The 13,292-nt window shown below is 38.1% G+C and overlaps 1 protein-coding gene across 1 annotated transcript; it reads right to left on the minus strand.

The window, feature by feature from the left end:
* Positions 1–2,070: 2,070 nt before the first annotated feature.
* LOC116182709 (zinc finger protein 608-like) lies at positions 2,071–3,088 on the minus strand (the record flags this gene model as incomplete). Its single annotated transcript, XM_031503248.1, is given in 1 exon segment — positions 2,071–3,088. A coding segment is annotated over 1 exon segment (925 nt), but the record flags the coding sequence as incomplete, so codon positions are not given.
* Between the last annotated feature and the right edge of the window lie 10,204 nt (positions 3,089–13,292).

Raw genomic sequence — 13,292 nt, forward strand, 5'->3', positions numbered from 1 at the left:
TGTGTATCACAGCATGGAACAGATAACTGTAGTGTAGACAACCAACATTACACGCGATAAACGGGGAGCTGTTTTTACGGTTCTTAAACTGTTACCACGTACCATCCTCCTTCCGTGTTAATATTTCAACCATACAGCCTTGCTATACATTTTTGTGGAAAAAATCACAATTTGTTTCTAATAATAACAAAACAACTCACCTTAATTTCCTTTGAATAATCAAATTACTGTTTCCATAGGTAGCAGAAGCAGATTATCATTTAAAATAAATTCGTGTAGAGTTGGTTGCCTATTATAGCCATCTATTCTATGCATTTAAGAATTAAATTTAATTTTAATATTGGTAGTTTCTGAATCCAAGCAATTTACTGTTTCTTTGCATCACAATATGGTAGCAAACTACAATTGGATACGGATACCTCGACGACCTTTTTCTTAAGTGTATCCGTCAAACAAGCTGATGACAGGATTTTAATTTAAAGTATCTTAAGTAGAAAAAAAAACCTAAAAACGGAATACCACTTTAGCTAAGAAACTGTACGAAGAATAAAGTTTACCTCTGATTGAGGTTTTTTTTCCTATAAATCAATTATCCCAATGCCAAATTATTAATAAACAACAAGTTTAATTACCTTGACTTCACAAAAATCGATTCTTTAGTACTAAACCGAAGCTTTCTTTTTAATAGTGTCTATCAGATTATATGATTCAGATAGCCCGAATCAATTTCTTCGCTGTTTGGTTTTTCCGTGATAAAAGTTTAAATAGGACAAGAATTCGGCTATGTAGTGCCATCTCATTGAACTCGATTGAATACTACACAAAGACAACTACCTAATTTTGATTGTCCACAGGAGCAGAACCCTTTGAAATGCTACAACTTTCAATCGTGCTTTTGAACATGCTGGATCACGTGTATGAAAATTGCCGTTAACTTTTATTATTTGAAACTGTAATCATTTTTGGTGTAAATATTTGCGCAATTTATGATTATGTTTGGATTACATGGTCTTGGCCCCAACTATTTTTTTTTATTTCGCCATTCATTTAAATATGTGGAAGTTATTGACTTGTTTGTGAGGAGACAGCCACAGGGATGCGAAATACTGTAACCAAATCTCGAATTTCAACTGTAAGCTTGAATATCCCGCAAGAGTGACAAGTTACCCGTTCTAGGAGTGGGACTCTGCTAACAAAAACTTGTGCTATGGGCTATGTGCGGCATGAGTTGCAATTCACCAATTTTGGGTATGTTCCGCCATGTAACTGTTAATAAAAGGTGAGTCACCTGTTGTACGATGGAATAAATGAAAATTGTTTCCTCGGTTTTGACCAAATTTGGGCATCATTCCGAAGTGATTAAGAAAGAAACATTTCTTGCTGCACTAATAAGGGGCCTATACTTGTCTATTAAACGACACATTAACGGGTAAACGGGCCCCCTACTCTGTTGTTTCTTTACAACTGACTCTGCAGCTCAAAATGCTAACCAACAATGAATTAATTAATTAATTCTTGAAAGACATGCCCTGGCAGTTCATTGCGTTGAAATTGTCATTGGATGTCACTTTCTTTTTTATGTTTTATCGTAAATATTGAGAACTGATGATATAAGTGCCTCTAATGTGACACTTAAACTTTCATCATTTGGACTATCGAAATAAAGTGGAATGCGATAACAAACGCGAACATTTAGTAGCATTTGCTATCGGATGTGAAACCACGAACTTATAAATTAAGATGAACTGCTAATGCTGAATTGACAAATGACACCTACATAGGGGCAGCCATGATGTGCACTCACTTGGCGCGAAATTCAAATCAACTAATAAACAAGCATTAACCTCACATTTCCTAAATAAATTACTGAGACACATGTCATTTTCCAAGGCTGCAATAGTCTCAAAACTAGGAACACTAGGAAAATTCCTCTAGAAAATAACTAAAACGTGCACATCATGGCCGCGGCCATGCTAGGGCCATTTCTACCTCTAAGCAACTGTTTGATCAGCAGTCCATCTTAATTTATAAGTTCGTGTATGAAACCGACTTGAAGTACGAATCGACATACCTTTGATTCGGTTTTAAGTTTTTTCGTTGGAGGCGGTGAGGTACTTCGTTCTTCTGAAACAGTTATTTGTGGTAGTACTGGAGTTGAAACTTTGGTAGGAGTATTCGTAACTGTCACACTACTAGCTGGACTGGAAGGTGTGCCTGGTGGCGGAACAACAGGCTGTATCGTAGGAGGTCCGGGGCCCGTATTAGTAGGAAATAGAGGTCTTTGAGGTCCCGTTTGGGATGCACTAACTCTCACTACACCGTTCACTTCAGTCATCGTCACTGAGGTAGTACCCGCCACTACTTTAGGAGTCTGTTTCTCCACCGCGTGTTTGTCCCGAATTTTATCGCGTCGATGCCCGCTGGAACCGCGTTTACTGCTCCCACTACTACTGCTACTACTACTGCTGCTGCTGCTGCTACTGCTTCCGCAGCTGCTGCTACTGCAATTGCTCGCGCTGCTGTTGCTACTATTACTACTACTACTGGTAAGGCCTGAATTTGGTATACTAGGTGCAACAGCGTGTTTCGAAACTCCCTTTAAATCCGGACCGTCAACGTTGCCATTCTGTTCGTTCGATTTAACAATTTCGTGTTTCGCCTCCGACGTCTTAGTACCCGGTTTTGTACGTTTGATTTTCATTTTAAGGCCTTTATCAACGGTCGCCGAATGTTCAATGGCCATCTTTGCCGAAGTTTTTGCGGAACTTGCTGGACTTGCGTTTGTCGCCATGGCACTGCCCGCCCCCGCGCCCTCGTTAGTTTTCTCTATATCTGCATCTAAATCTATTATTAGATTTCCAATCCCAATATCCCACTCGTTGTCATCGTATTCGAAATTGGAGGCCTGGGTATCTGCCTTCGCCGTCGTTCTGGGGTCCGCCACCCTTAATCGGTGGCTTGCCTCCTGCGAATTAGATCTCATTGGGGTCGCCATCTGCAATGCCGGGTCCTGCCGCAGAGTCGTTGCCCCGCGGCACCCGCCAACACCCAACACTGCATTTTACCACTGAAACAAAAGGAACGCAATTAATACTTTTGTCAGAATAAATAATACAACTTAATGGTATCCGCTAACCCCTTAGCAAACAATTCAAAATCAACTTCGGTCATCTAATTTAAGTAATAGTCTCCTTCGTAGTAAACGATTTTTTAATGTGATAACCTTTTCCTGATAATAATTCATCAGATTTGTTTACTACCAACACCTGTGTTACTGTGGAGACGCAAAAGTTTAGTAGCCGCTATGAGGGGCTTTCATTCCATTGCTTAAGAAACAGTAGATACTTTGGGATGAAATTATTATTGTCAAATCGAAATTACAAATCAAGGAAATGAATACGATACCATAATTTCCATTGTACCGTTGAGTGAAGGATTTATTACTCAATGATTGTACCTAAAAATTTGAAATTACTTCAACGTTAACTAGAAATAATGTTCTGATAGCGCATTTTAATCGTACACTCCTCAGCCTCCGACGTGGTTTCTTTCTTCACATTTTGGTTAAAATTTTAAGATTTGTCAAATGAGTCTTTCAAGTTGGTTCGTATTAAGTATGGTATCATCCCTCTTCAGATAGATAGATGCACATGTCGAATATACAGGGAATTTTTCATAACTGTGTGAGCGGCTAAAATACAGACCAAATTAATTTAAAAATCAGTTGCTGGGCTAAAAAAATGGCGCTCGCACAGGTCTACCATAATTTTTTTTCTTGCGGATTTTTACACTAAAGAGAAAATATACAGGATGCGTCAAAAAGGAGTTTTTGATACCAAAGTTGTCTTTTTTAGATGGAAAAGTATTTTTTTTAATCCATTTTCGAATTCTACGCATAATAAAGACAATTAGCTACCGAGTCTTTGGATTTTACATTACTTGTAACTCGCTTTCTGACTGTAACACATTACTGGAAATTCCCAGAAAGTAACAGAAATACAAACTTACGTTCGAGCGTGGCCAATCGCTTAATATGGAGTCGAAACGAATAGTTAGTTGGTTTTTTAACTTGTAAAGGAAGCGGTCGGGTGGGTAGTCAAAGATATCCGTTGACAAAGAAAAGATGTAGAAATGTGCAACTTACTTAGTAAAAGAAAGGTGCAATTTGGTCGTATAAGGAGTGCAGCGTTACTAAATACGTACACAAAGTGCGAACTCACTATCGGGCTAATGCACTTCAAGGTAAATTCGTTTCAACTACATTAATTAATTAAATTAGATATATATTCAAGTAGCCTTTATAATAACAATATAAATGTTCGAGGTGAGGCGTGATTCAACGACATAATTAATCTAGACGTTGCAAGGTTTACTACTTTATTGGGATTAATTAAAATTAAGCCGTTCGGAATTATGCATCCGGATGTCAATTATTGGTCATTGAATTTAAGTTGCCAAAACATGCGAACTGCTAACGTAATTTATATTAAATTTAACAGGAGGGATTAAATATCTCCTTTTGCTTGCTTCTCTTGTAATTAGCTTTATTTAAGTTTATATTTATTGATTCATAGAGTTCTTTTAATTAATTTTAAACTGCATTAAGTCAGTTGGAAAGAACTACAGTAGACAGAAAAGAGCCTCGACTTCGGTTCTGTGAACCACAGAACATTTTGCTGCAACTGTTAGTGTACCCAAAAATGAGCCTTCAAATTTTGGTTCTGTGAAATGCAGAACATTACATCCCCTAATGCCAGTTCCGCGTTCCCATGGACTTTCGGTCTTAAGTACTGTCATTTATCACTCGTTAGTAAGTAGACCGAAAATTAAGGGCTGTCAACGAAAATAAGTGACCGAACTCTCACCCCCAAATCCACACCGCCTGGGAAACATAAATTGGTATTCAATGCCAATAATATCTGGGCCAGAAGACGGAGGGCTGGATGTCGTTGCGTTCGGTTCGGTTGTCGAGTTAAGTAATTTACGGAGGTGGTGAAAGTAGTGTAGAAAAAGCTTAGTAGGCATCTACCTAAATAAGTGACAGAAAACTCGGAACCATTGTCTGCACGAGTTTAATGGAAATTTCACCAAAATTATATGGTTTGGTTTCAACCTATTCAGAAGATCTGGTAATTTACACAAGCAATTAGTATAAAACATATTGAGAGTGGGAGTTATAAGACTGGGAAAGTGGGACGTAGTGCAATTTCAAGAGATGATTGATTAAATAAACCATAGAAATAAATAAAATAGAAACATAAAAAACATAGAATTATTGTAATAAACAGCAATTTTAATTTAATTCTGGTGAGTGGTAATAATCGATGTATTTAACCCCTGGTCTCACTACAGTATCTACAATTAAACAGCAACGTCGAACTTAACGTGCAGGTTATCTGCCAAAAAACATTATTTTGCGTTATTTATTATGGGCAAAATAACGTTTTCTACAGATAACCTAACCCTAGAGATACGTGTGAGTTAATAATTGATTTTAGTTTCTCTAAGTTCTGTTTTAAAACGAGCATTAAAAGCTGCAAGGTCGTTCGATTTATTCCGTTATCGCAGATGGGCAAGTGACCCAAAATTCCAGGAAACAATGAGCAGTAATGAACTACTGAATTTGGAAAATTCAAACCGGTCATCCAAGTGAGAGTGGATTTTCCTACATATTCCCTTCCCAAATTGACGATTGAATAAATAGGTAAGAGCACGAGAGGAGCCATCTTGTTCGTTAGAAGATTTTGCTGAATTCGCTCTTCCGACTGTTTTTTACTTCGAGGTGAGATACTATCTTAACCGTTAGGATTTATAAAGGGTGGTTTTGTTTCTTCCTTTGTATTTTTCTCATTTAGATAATTAATTACTTGCCGTTCCCGCTTTGGGAATTTGTTGTCCGTAATTCTGTTGTAGATTACCGTCAGTCTTTACCGTACCTTTTCGAAGCCCTGGATTAACCGACTTCTCCGATTGAAGCACCTGTGGCAGCCACGAGGGCAGCCATAACCGTTCCGTGAGTTTCAATCCGCTGTCCTCGTCCAGGCGGGAGATTATCGTCTGGTGGCGCCCGAAGCTTCGTCGACCGATCCCGCCGTTTCAAGCACATTTTAATACCGTATTTGTACTTTGTCCAGTAATCAAATATCCAGTAATTAAATATTTGTCCGTGCCTTACATTTTTTTGTTTCTTGTATGTGACGGGACGAGAGAGACCGGAAAGATCGCCTCAAGTTTTAACCCCACCAATGCGACGGATGCGACTCGTCGACTTGTATCAATTTTGTGGGCTTCGTCGGTAGTGAAAAGTGGGTAGCTTTTATTTGAGATTAATATACAGAGTGTTTAGATTATTTAGGGTATGTTATTAGGAAATGTATTTAATTAAGAGTGCGATGTAACTTTTCACATGTAGGTATTTTATATTTTAACAACTCGCAATAAAGTGACTTTTAAATTCAATTACGTTGTCTGCTTGTGCGATGAGTCGTGTTGTTGTTTTTTTTATATGGGAGCGTAAAATATTTGTTGATTTGTTCTTGTATTGTCGTAATCTTCTCGTAACTAGTAATTGATGATACTTTTTGTAGAAAAATAGCATGATCAAAATAAAAGGAGCAAATCCATACTCATACTCCTGAGCCCTGCCCTGAGCTGTATAAGCGACTCGGTAGGTTTCTTGATTTTTTTCTCTCAGATTTGACCATTCTGTTCGAAAATGTTACCTAACCGAAAGAAAGCCTCGTAACAAGCCTCAAATAACCTTGATTGAGTCCAGTCAATAGAGACCTAAATAGGGAGTTTAGTCAAAAATTTGGTGTCCAAGAGGTTATGACTGATTCTTATGTATTTTTTGGCGTAGATTCCGAATTTTTAATCTCCCACCAACCTTAGGGGGTGGGAACCCCCCCAAAAATGCAAAAAACCCCAAAATTTCGGCCCAAAATTCAGAATTTTGGAAAAATCTCGCTAAATTTAGATTTTTGGCCCAAAGTACCTTAGTTCAAAATTAAAGTACACAAAATTTGCAGGAAAAGTGATATATACACTTTTGGTCTAGGACCAACGGGGGCGGAGATAAGAGGGGGGTCAAAAAAGGGTACTTTGTTGGAAAACGTGAAAAAAACTGAATTTCTCTGAATAACTCGCTAAATGTTGGTTTTAGAGAAAAAACTCAAAGGACCAAAATGAAAGTAGACGAAAAATTACTTCGGAAAGTGCACGTGTGCGGAGCCGATGAAGGGGGGGAGGAGGGGGAGGGGGCGAGCGCAAAACCTCTCTTCCTGGCGCCGCGCGACGGCACTGGCATAAGGCGCTATACGCGCAGTTTCGGGTATCTCTGGCGGCCTCGGTCCCGGTCATAACGGATGCTTCTTTGTCCTTATTTTAGAAAGGGGCCTCTGGCGTCCCCCTCCCTCTTGTTGGTCGTTTGTATGCTTTTTGTGTCCTCTGGAAACCAGTTCAAGATCCCTCTTCAGTGCGTCTGTGTTGTCGCGTCGTGTGCATCACGCTATATTGCTCCGTGCTTATTTACTATTTTTCGCCTGAGCCAGTAGAGGTTGAGTTTTTATTTAAAGATGGCCTAAAAAGTGCGAAAGTAACGTTTCTTGCTGTCCGCCATGCAAATCAGAATTTCAGACAAATACTACAATCTCCCCCAAAAATTGTAACTCGAGCACTAAATAAACAAGTATAAATTGTGCACAACTCCTGTGCAGATAAAGCGCATTTTTTTTAACCGAAATAGCTTTTGTATGGACATCACCAATGGATATATTTCTTGCAGACGTTTCAATCGCCCTTTGATAGTACCCTCTTCCGACAATCCGTTCTTAAGGTATAAGGTAATATACCCGATCACGATAAGAGGTCGAGGAGGAGGGCTATGGTTGGTAGAAATTAATTCCTTGCGTTGAGACCTTTCATTAGAGTACCATGAAGGTTAAAACTAGTTCCACTCTCTCCCCTCGAGAGTATATGCAAGCGAACAAACTCAAAACGCACAGGCGCGCGAGCACGATATTACAGAAAATTTCGGTAAAAACAACAAACTTTTAACCGAAAAATAGTAAATAAGCACGGAGCAATATAGCGTGATGCGCACGACGCGACAACACAGACGCACTGAAGAGGGATCTTGAACTGGTTTCCAGAGGACACAAAAAGCATACAAACGACCAACAAGAGGGAGGGGGAAGCCAGAGGCCCCTTTCTAAAATAAGGACAAAGAAGCATCCGTTATGACCGGGACCGAGGCCGCCAGAGATACCCGAAACTGCGCGTATAGCGCCTTATGCCAGTGCCGTCGCGCGGCGCCAGGAAGAGAGGTTTTGCGCTCGCCCCCTCCCCCTCCTCCCCCCCTTCATCGGCTCCGCACACGTGCACTTTCCGAAGTAATTTTTCGTCTACTTTCATTTTGGTCCTTTGAGTTTTTTCTCTAAAACCAACATTTAGCGAGTTATTCAGAGAAATTCCGTTTTTTTCACGTTTTCCAACAAAGTACCCTTTTTTGACCCCCCTCTTATCTCCGCCCCCGTTGGTCCTAGACCAAAAGTGTATATATCACTTTTCCTGCAAATTTTGTGTACTTTAATTTTGAACTAAGGTACTTTGGGCCAAAAATCTAAATTTAGCGAGATTTTTCCAAAATTCTGAATTTTGGGCCGAAATTTTGGGGTTTTTTGCATTTTTGGGGGGGTTCCCACCCCCTAAGGTTGGTGGGAGATTAAAAATTCGGAATCTACGCCAAAAAATACATAAGAATCAGTCATAACCTCTTGGACACCAAATTTTTGACTAAACTTTTCTCTATTGACTGGACAATGACAGTAAATTCCATAGTCACCTCAGTTCCTGCTTCAATCGGCATTCCTGATCTTCAGTCATTCCGGCCTCATCGAAATTCGACCAATATTTTACTTGTTACTCGTCAGTATACCGTACACCAGAGTCATTCTTTCATGGACAACTTTTGCACCGTTTCTCTTCTTAGTGAGGAACTTGATAAGCGCTCATTTTACGAAACAAAGAATACTACCAAAACTCTCCAAAAAAAGGCAAGAACTCATCATCTGGAAAATTGATGGCGACCACTACTTTGGAATGGGAGGGCGTTTTGCTTATTGAATGCACGACGCTTTTATGGAAACACGATTGAACGCTTAAACAAAGCAAACCGACCGAACTCATGGCGAACGAAATCTGCGAACAAAGACTCAGAAACTCAGAATTACCACATTCGCCCTACAAGCAAGGATTAGTATCATGCGACCGATTTTTGATCAAACATATCAAAGAATACATCGGGGGGCCGAAAACTTGCCTCAGATGATCACATGAACAGTGCAGTAGCGTTGTTTTTTGTTTTGTCTTTATTTTTAAGTGGGCGGGGTTTCAGTCAAGGCTGCTCTAACCAACCCAACCCAATCCACTATACATTTACAAATATCAATGCCCGACCCCAGATTCGAACATTTAAAAAAAATGTTGCTTTGAAGATATATTCAGTGTTCCAGATAAAATTTCCACCCTGTATATACAGAAAAAGACTAATTTGTTGTGTTGTTTCTGACCACTACCAGAGGCGGATTAGCCGCACATTGGCTATGATAATTTTTGTGTTGTGTGTGTGTTGCTAAAAATTAAAAATTATACCGTTCGAGCACCCACCGATAAGTTTCATCATCGTATTCAACATGCCAGTTCGTGTGTCATTAAGTTGGTGTCGAGGTTGGTGTTGATTTCTACAAAAACAAACAGTTTTTTACGATTAAAACGACCTTATCTCTAGACAACTACATTAATATTTTGCAAAATAAACGAAATACTCAATAAATCAAGTCGGAGCTGCCACAAATGCATTAACAAAGCAAATTGATAACAGCAATTAAGTTTATAAAAATTTTCTTAACCTTCATTCTAAGAAATACCTTTTTTTTGCAATGAAATAAATAAGCAGATTCGCAAAATCGTTTTGTGTTTATTCGTAAATAATCCCGCGAAATTGATTAACACGAGTTTTAATGAAAATTTCAATTAATAATTACAACACCCGCATTCACTTCAACTGCCTAGATCTAACCCTCAACGTCCAAACCGACATTGTTTACATAGTATTATTCTTCAGTTTTATGTGCAGGAAAACTTAAAGGGGAACTGGATAGACACAACGAATTTTAGATGAACTGCAAATTTCAAATGAAATTGGGGGGAAGCTAAAGATGATCATTAAAAGAACCGAGAAACTTGATAAGAAATTGCGAAGAATTTGATACCAACTTGAAATGCGAATCTCAGAGGTTACCTACTTAAGAAGAACTTGAGTAAAGTCTTTGATAACTTGAAAATACCGACAAAAAATTCAGAAAAATTCTAGGAGGAAATTTGAGGATGTTAAGATAAACTTGGTTTACTTAAAGAGAAATTGAAAAAGAAATTTATAAGTGAGCGTGAGAGTAATTTAAAGAAAATTCTTCAGGAAAGTTTAAAACGAAATTAACATAATCTCAAGGGAATTTGAGCACTTGAGAGAGATTCGACAGGAATCTGAGAAAAGCATTATGGGGAACTGAGAAATTGAGAGGAGTGTCTAGGCTAAATCGCGTTGAAATTTTATATATCCCCACATCTCTAAAGCGAACGCATTTGAATATATTATGTTTTTTTAACAAGACTGAGGATTATATAATGTATATGTTACTCAATTACGACGAGTTTTAATAAATAATATAATACTAAAATGTCATATTGCTGTGTGAACTCCTCGTATACTTCTAGCACCTGATACAAAGAAAAGTCTCAATATTAACTTAAATTAATCATATGGGAGACTCAGTGGCCTCGATCAACGTCCAAAAATTCCAAAGAATTATTACACAAATTTTGATCAACACCTGAAATAAATCCTGGATACGGAAATCTGACATGAACACTCTATCCGGGTCGCACAATGGGTTTGAATAAACACACACATTATTAATTCCGAGTAAAAATTCGCGTACGTGACCAAAGCAAGCGCCCTCGAAAACTGTATTTCATTTGTGGTCGCAGAATAAATTTTGTTTATGTAAAATCATGCAAGTCGTGTGATTATTCGATTCAGATGGATATCTCATGTTCCATTAGGATTATTTTGTTGATCCGCGCCCAAAGATCATTTCAAGTGCTTTCAAAGTTTGGTCAACGGCCTCTTTGGAGTTTAAGGAGTTCCCATGAGATTCTTCTCAAATTTGCCTAATTGGTCTTCATTTGAAGTCACTCGTAAGTTTAAATCAAGATCTTCTAACGGTCTTTTGTGAATATCGGTATCTATGATTCCAGTTGACAGGCGTAATTGTTATGGCAGTGATTCCCTATCCAAGATAACTAATCGTAGGGAGATTGGGGAATAAATATTGCGGCTGCACTTCTAGAACTTCTCGAGACGCCGACAGGTGGATAAACGATATCGACGCTAAGGAATACACGTGGATGTGACTCATTCTATATTTTTCGTTAGGGTGATTCACGTAGCCCGTTCGTTATAAGTGTTAAAACTTAAAATTGCTTATTTTTGAGACGACAGTATAGGTAATCAATATCTATAGCATTTCAGGAATACTCGCCTTTTAGAAAACACTTCATTTGAAATGCAATAATAATCAACCGCTTTACTTTCACCTGATGACTTCCATATGTTTAGCGCGTTTCTAATTTGCTCTTGAGGTTTGCATTCATTTATAATTGGCCGGTACTTAATGGAAAAAACAATGGTGACATGCGACACGCAAATTGGCACTCTTTTGTATGTGGGTATTTACAGGTAATTTGTATGTTTAACCTTGAAGTTATGTCAGGTATCAGACATGAGAATGTATGTATAACGAAAAACGTACAAATGAGTACAGGTTTAGTTTTTTTCTTTAAATTTATGTAATAATCTACACAAATCCGTTTCTTTTATTGTTAGCTTAAATTATACTCGTGAAGTTAATTCATTTATTAATTTTTAATGGGAAATGGTGGAAAGAATGATGGTACTAACGGCTCATCACATTTACCACCGCGCGACTTTATTTTGTTCAAACATAAAAACAAATACTTCATACTTTTTCTTTTTTTTGTGCACTTTCACATTTAAAAAATAAAGTGCACTTTTGCGCTCTTGATGTCTGCCTGTCTGTCTGTCTGAGTCACAAAGGCTTCGGAACTACACCACTTACAGACTTGGTATAGGTGCCATTAGATCAGAACCCCAACGACGCATTCGACTCCAATCGCAAATCGGAGTGTTGCGAGGTCCAGGACAGCTCAGCGACAGCTCGGGGCGGGAGGCCACCCCGTGACATAACTAATTAATTGGCGATGATCGTGGTTAAGTAGTCGGACTGAATGCTGCCAAGTCATCCCTTATGACCGTACGCATAGATTTCAGAGGGACGTTTCTAATGACAAGTGAGTAGATTTATCCCACCTTAATAGGGCCGTATGAGTTCTGACCAACAACCTCCATTTAATTAGCTACTTTCCTTGTTAAAAATGCCAACCCTGCACCCTTCATTACAAAAATATGATTTTTTTTTAATTTGTTGGTATTATAATTTTGAAAAGAGTATTTAATATGCTATTTTCTTAGATGTAAAAATATACAGAGTGTGCCATTTAATAATGAGGTTAGGTCCAATAACTTTTTTAACCTGACTCTGTACACTTATTTTGAACGGCAGTTTATTCAACAATTATTTTAAATAAATTTTTGCAATAAACATTTTTCTGTATTTTAAGTCTGTTTATATGATTTTTTTAATGGCATAAATAATTGCGGTGATACCCTGTAAAAGAGTCGAAAGAGATAGATCCAAATTGACACGGAAGAATATGCCTAAAAATATGTTAAGGTTATAAGGCTATTTGTTTAATACATTTTTTTTAAATCTACCATTTGAGTACTACCATTCGTCTACACCCTGTATATGGTCAACTTTCAAAAAAACGAGTACTGCACTGGTAAAAACAGTGCAAATGTTTGTCTTATTGCATCCGATCTACTTGGGTGGACATCGATCAATACAATGGGAGATGTTTACAAATCGAGGCATTAACATTTGTAGGTTTTCGAACTGCGAACGTGTCCTTTAAAATGTCTGTATACCGAAAACACATGACGCTAACTATCAATACAGTGTAATTGTTTATTGATGCAAGGACACTCACGTTCATTGTTTAATTAGCATTTTCCCAAATTAAAATTTCCAATGCATCAAAAACAATGGAGTGTAGGTATAATAAACGCTACTGTCGTTAAGAAAATCGAAAAA

The sequence above is a fragment of the Photinus pyralis genome, unplaced genomic scaffold (genome assembly GCF_008802855.1).
Source record: "Photinus pyralis isolate 1611_PpyrPB1 unplaced genomic scaffold, Ppyr1.3 Ppyr1.4_unclustered_Scaffold7161, whole genome shotgun sequence".
Taxonomy (NCBI): Eukaryota; Metazoa; Arthropoda; class Insecta; order Coleoptera; family Lampyridae; genus Photinus; species Photinus pyralis.